Source organism: Seriola lalandi, unplaced genomic scaffold, assembly GCF_002814215.2.
Source record: "Seriola lalandi dorsalis isolate HSWRI2012SDOR001 ecotype SW California unplaced genomic scaffold, Sedor1 jcf7180002053992, whole genome shotgun sequence".
NCBI lineage: Eukaryota > Metazoa > Chordata > Actinopteri > Carangiformes > Carangidae > Seriola > Seriola lalandi.
The window spans coordinates 17,006-18,565 of NW_019524545.1; the positions used below are offsets into that span (position 1 = coordinate 17,006).

At 39.3% G+C, this 1,560-nt stretch overlaps 1 protein-coding gene across 1 annotated transcript in view; it reads left to right on the forward strand.

The window, feature by feature from the left end:
• Positions 1-1,560, forward strand: part of arfgef3 (ARFGEF family member 3) — a gene marked incomplete at both ends in the record, with an annotated part of 22,549 nt that overhangs the window by 10,729 nt on the left and 10,260 nt on the right. The window contains one exon of the mRNA XM_087173048.1: positions 338-553. Coding sequence (XP_087029174.1) covers positions 338-553 — 216 coding nt within the window. The remainder of the gene's footprint in view (positions 1-337; positions 554-1,560) is intronic.

Below are 1,560 nucleotides of genomic sequence, written 5' to 3' on the forward strand. Positions count from 1 at the left end.
AAAGCCTCAGTCCACAGAGAAATGCACACAGCCTGTATTCAGAAACTGAGCCTTAAAACCAGCCGTCAGGACTTCTGGAACTTTGTGATGTCACAACAAAGCAGTCACCAAGCCCCGCCCACCTGGACCCACCATCCAGACCTTGCAGGATTTGGTTTCTCTGAGTGTTTTTACCTGAAATCTGCTGTATTTTTATTGGATCACTCAGAAAACAGTCAGCTGCTGTTTTATAGTCAAACCTTTCCACTGGGTGGAGCTTTAAGATTTCCTCCAGATGCTCGATGTAACTGGCTAGTTCACTTCCTGCCTATAAAATGTGCCTGTGTGTGTTCTTCAGGAGCCGTGTTCTCTCGCTTCATCCTCACCGGCGTCTGGAAGAACCTGATCGACGTCCTGTCCACGCCGCTGACGGGCCGCATGGCGGGCAGCTCCAAGGGCCTGGCGTTCATCCTGGGAGCAGAGGGGGTGAAAGAGCAGAGCCAGAGGGAGAGAGACACCATCTGTCTGAGTTTAGACGGCCTACGCAAAGCTGCCGCGCTCAGCTGCGCCCTGGGTGGGTGAAACACGTGTTCATGAGAAACGTCAGGTGCATCGTTCGCCCCTGTTCTCCGACACAGAGAGGTCAGAGGTCAGAGGTCAGAGGTTTGTACGGAGGAGCAGGGACGTCACAGCAAAAGTAGTAAAGCATTTCCTTAATTTCATATTTTAATAGACATTGAAAAACAGGAATTTGAAAAAAGAATTTATAATTGAACGATTAATCCATCAATAAATACTTCAGATAAAAAATGTATTTATGAACTCTCATTAAATAAACCAGTTATAAATACGTTTATTTATTCATGAATAAATTTGAAAAACCTTTTGAAAATATATTTTTTAAAAATGGGAATAAATAACTGGATTTCCCTTTTTCAGTAAATACCAAATATTTAAAAATGGATTAATGAAAAAAACAAGAAACTCATGAAATAAAAATTTTATAAATACATTTATTGATGAAACATGTGATTGGCTACACAGACAAAGGCTAAATGACAAAGCTAATCGATTAGCTAACAGGAAAAGCATCTGGAAAAAGGAAATTGAATCCAGGAATATTTTCCCATTTTTAAAATACCTTTTCAAATTCTATTATTTATTCATGAATTAATAAATGTTTTGATAAATGGTTTATTTAATGAGAGTTTTGTGCTGTTTTTGTAAATCCATTTTTAAATGTGAAGTATTAATTGATGGATTAATCGTTCATTTATAAATTCTTTTTATAATTCCTGTTTTTAATGGCTGTTAGAATATGAAATGAAGGAAACGCTTCCTCTGCTCCTCCACACTTCTGTATCACGTAGAAAACACAAGACGTTTCTAATCAGTGGTTCTTCTGTCAGAGGTTCAACCCCCCGAGTGTTTTCATGGTTCTGATGTTCACACAATATTTCTCTTTTACTCTGGTTGAACTCATTTGTTTTCCCCCTTTCCCTCCATTTAAAGTCACACTCCCAAACCTTCAGCTCTTGACTTATGTAACACACCACCATCCCATAATTGCATAAACCCCCC